We start from the raw sequence: 3,662 nt of genomic DNA, 5'->3' as shown, positions 1-3,662 counted from the left end.
AAATAATAATAATTTAGAAGGGGAAATGAAACTGGCTTGTAAATTTTAATATTGCACTTATTCTTCTCCAGTGAATGAAGGCCATTAAACACATTAAGGTCAATGCGTGGCCTAGAGAGTTGTGCTGATTACACACACAAGGCAAGACATACAACAACTTTTCTTTAATTTGCAGTATAGAGAAAAAGTAAAACTAACTGAAATACGCACTGTATCATGTAACCGGGTTATCAACTTTTAGTAATATGCCAAATTACTATCCTCCCATGTGCAAAACAAAAGAAATCCAGAGCCATGGCTGAGTAGTAGACAACAGAATACTATGATTCAAAATATGAAAAATCTTGTTGACCAAACTCATCCTCTGCCCAAATCATCCTGAAGATCCGTATCTTCCACCAAATCATCCTCTGCCCAAAATGTCTTGAAAATCCTCGCAGCTCTCTCTTTAATCTCCTTCTTGTCATGGCTCTTCAAATTTTCAATCATACCCCATCCATCACACTTATCAACCCTTTCAGCAAAGCTATTGCCTCTATCAATATCCTTGTCAACTTCTCCAACCACCAAAATGTTCTCTAGCCCCTCGAGACAGTTTGACACAATCTCTGAGTTTGGATAAGCCAAGAGATCACATAGTGCCTGAATGCAACGTTGATCCACCAGGTACCTACACTAATGTTTCATCATACACCTAATTAAGTATTATCACAACATATTGCAGAGGAAGTAAGCATTATTATAAATAACTTTATTAATAAACCAGGAGTAACATACCATGCATTATTCTTTTGGAGTCATATATATGTGTGTGTGTGTTACCTTTTCTTTGTTTTTTCCACTGATAAAAGTGATCCATGTATTTTCTGAAGAGGAAAAATTATGATAAAGGAAAATAAAATGTAATGGCGAACCATACCTGATTTGGTCATGAGATCCTCTAGTGGCATTGGAGATGGCCCAGGCCACCTCCTTCTTTAGGTCAATCTCACAGTCTTTACGATAAATTACAATAGCAACAAGAACAGGAATAATATGGGCATCGATGATAGCCTGCGCCGATAATCATAATAATTTTCTTATAAGGTTTCTCTTGTTCTATGTTAATATTTTCAACAAACAACAAGTTGTATTGCAACTTGCAAGCGAAGTAAAATGTCAGTTTAAAAGTTCAAACTCCCTTGCATATACATGACACACCTAAAAGCAAGATATATTATAAGATTCATACTCTTTTCTTTACCTGTATTTGAGCTCCATTCCCAGCTGTGATATTTGAGATTGTCCAACAAGTTTCTTTGTAGATCTGTTCTTTGTCCCGAGAAATAAGAAGAAGTTTCGAAAGACCCGTGATCAATCCTTTATCAATTGTAAGCTGAAAATATGCAAAGTTTATTTTTTGGAGAGCAAAAGAAAAAGGACAAAGGGACCAAAAAATAATGATATTTTCTTAATTGTCAATATGACTCGTTGATACCAATATTTTCTATAATGTGACATAGTACATATAAATAATTAGGCTCCTAGATACAGAGTTACACCTTGCCCATATAATAAAAAAATCAAGCTTTCAGAAGAATGAGAAGATAATGATACATTGTTTTTTTCTACCTGAGTCTGAGCATCATCACCAGCAACAATGTTTCCCAGAGTCCGAAGTACAGGTACAATAACTGTAAGTGATGAATTCCTGCTAAAATGTAATTTAATCATCCCAAATTATCGAACAATAGGATAAGAAAATGGAGTACATGAAGTCACCCATGATATGAATTATGAAAGACACAAAAGGTACTACTAGCATCAAATAAATGCAATGAGATGACATACGTCAGAAGATCCACAAGTTTTACGCAAAATTCTGCTTCAACAATAGTCTTTGTTGTGTCACTTGAGACATCTGAAATGTAAAAGAGAGCCCAGCATGCATCTGATACAACTTCTTCGTCGCTGTTGTGGATGAGTGTCTTAAGGACAGGCATCAAAGTCTTTACCTGACAAAGATCAAGCCCATTATACTATTATGGACAGAGAGGATAATTTTAACTACAGCAGCAAGATTTTATGAAATGAAATGTCCCCAACCTGTTCCAAAGTTACCGGAGGCTTTCCACGGACCAAGTTGGATAAAGTCCATGTAGTAATCCTCAACATAGACAATATTGGAGATGGTGGGTTCAACAGAGATAATAATGGTAGAAGAGCATGTTCGTTAAGAATAAGATCACTATAGCATGGGGAATCAAAAGCAATGTTCCCTAAAACCCATACTGCCTGTTCAAGACATGGGAAATAGTTGCTTATTAATTCAGCAGAATGCTTCATAGATGATAGAAATTGTACAAACATAAGAGTGAGGAAACTGATAGACATATGAGTCATTAGCACAGGAAATTGAACAACAGTTAAGTGTGCATTTGATTCCAGGTTAGAGAATAATTCAGAATAGATTCTGAATTGAATCAATTTGAGTAACTTTTCGGCTGGATTCAAAATTTTATATTGAATTCTACTCTTGACTTATTGTTTAACAAAAATGTTCAAACTCAATTTCATCAATGTTCATTCAAACATGCACCGAAATGAAATTAGTGAAGGGGAGTGAGGAAGAGTTTACCTGCTCTCTGACATCGTCATAGTTGTTGGTAGGGCTCAGAAGTTTCACCAACTTGGGAACAGCTCCGTGGTCAACAACAGCTCTTTTGTGTTGGGATGTTCCACTAGCAATATTGGTTAACACCCATAAAGCCTCAAACTGTACAAGGAGGAAAAAATAACAACTATTGGGTGAGTAAGGACAAAAAACTCAAAACCTTCACTTATCAGAAAGATGAGGGGAATGAAAAGCATACCTGCAACTGGTGTAAACCATCGCTTTCCAAGAACTCCACAATGCGAGGGACAACGTCTGCTTTAATCACCTCATCAATTGGAGGGTGCCCTAAACCCAGTGAATGTGAAAAATTAGTGTCCTACACCAAACTAACTATGGATGGAAAAAAAAATTAAAAATATGAATTGATATACCATTTGCTAACAGTTTTCTGAAGTGAATAGTTCCCTCGAATTGTTCGGCAGCGGACTCAGACCATAGTCGTTGCTTCATCACAGGAATATCTTCCAATAGCTAATAAACAAGATTCAGATTCTGAACAAAAAAGGCTAAGAAAATAAGTTGTGGCTCAAAATTAAAGATGCATGCAGATTGCAAACCTCTTCTTTGGAATAGACAGCAAAAGATTCTCTTCGTTTACTGAGGAGGGTGTCTTTGTAGGGGTCAGTTCTACTATGATAGCTTCTCTTCCTCTTCTCTGAAGCAGAACTAGAACCAGGTTGCAGAGACATTCTTCTTCACTTCTTGCTTCTTTGACGACTTTTTCTTTCAAGAAACTAACAGTGAGGTGAGAGTGAATGAGTGCAATGTGCAACCACTCTAACTGAAAACTGAAAACAGAAAACAGAATGTCGTCTATTTATTCAAACCAATGCCAGGGGGCGGACTCCGTTTCTTTTGCTTCCAATACTGATTCTTTATTAATTAAGAAAAATGTATGCACAAGGTATTAAATAAAAAGGAAATTACTTGTCAAAATAACCAAATAGGAAATTAATATTATTTTTTTAATATTATCAAAATCCTTGAAATTCTCACAATGAAAGTT

The 3,662-nt window shown here is 35.9% G+C and overlaps 1 protein-coding gene across 1 annotated transcript; it reads right to left on the bottom strand.

The window, feature by feature from the left end:
* Nucleotides 1-227: 227 nt before the first annotated feature.
* On the bottom strand, nucleotides 228-3,381 carry LOC102668055 (importin subunit alpha-4). The gene is made up of 10 exons (XM_014770420.3): nucleotides 3,214-3,381; nucleotides 3,028-3,127; nucleotides 2,853-2,941; nucleotides 2,618-2,755; nucleotides 2,086-2,274; nucleotides 1,831-1,994; nucleotides 1,612-1,690; nucleotides 1,244-1,375; nucleotides 920-1,053; nucleotides 228-670 (listed from the first exon to the last, which is right to left on the bottom strand). Exons 1-10 carry the CDS (start codon nucleotides 3,343-3,345, stop codon nucleotides 358-360), a joined length of 1,470 nt encoding a protein of 489 aa, XP_014625906.1. The 5' UTR covers nucleotides 3,346-3,381; the 3' UTR covers nucleotides 228-357.
* Between the last annotated feature and the right edge of the window lie 281 nt (nucleotides 3,382-3,662).

The sequence above is a fragment of the Glycine max genome, assembly GCF_000004515.6.
Source record: "Glycine max cultivar Williams 82 chromosome 18 unlocalized genomic scaffold, Glycine_max_v4.0 Gm18_scaffold_54, whole genome shotgun sequence".
Classification (NCBI taxonomy): Eukaryota; Viridiplantae; Streptophyta; class Magnoliopsida; order Fabales; family Fabaceae; genus Glycine; species Glycine max.
Note: the sequence above shows the minus strand (reverse complement) of the source record. Positions and strands in the feature narration are given on the sequence as shown.

Excerpts from the sequence above, each read along its gene's own strand:
- LOC102668055 (XM_014770420.3), bottom strand. The coding sequence starts at position 3,345 with ATGTCTCTGCAACCTGGTTCTAGTTCTGCTTCAGAGAAGAGGAAGAGA. Across the intron at positions 3,128-3,213 it reads CTGTCTATTCCAAAGAAGAG|CTATTGGAAGATATTCCTGT; the intron begins GTTTGCAATCTG and ends CTTGTTTATTAG. Across the intron at positions 671-919 it reads GGATCTCATGACCAAATCAG|GTACCTGGTGGATCAACGTT; the intron begins GTATGGTTCGCC and ends ACATTAGTGTAG.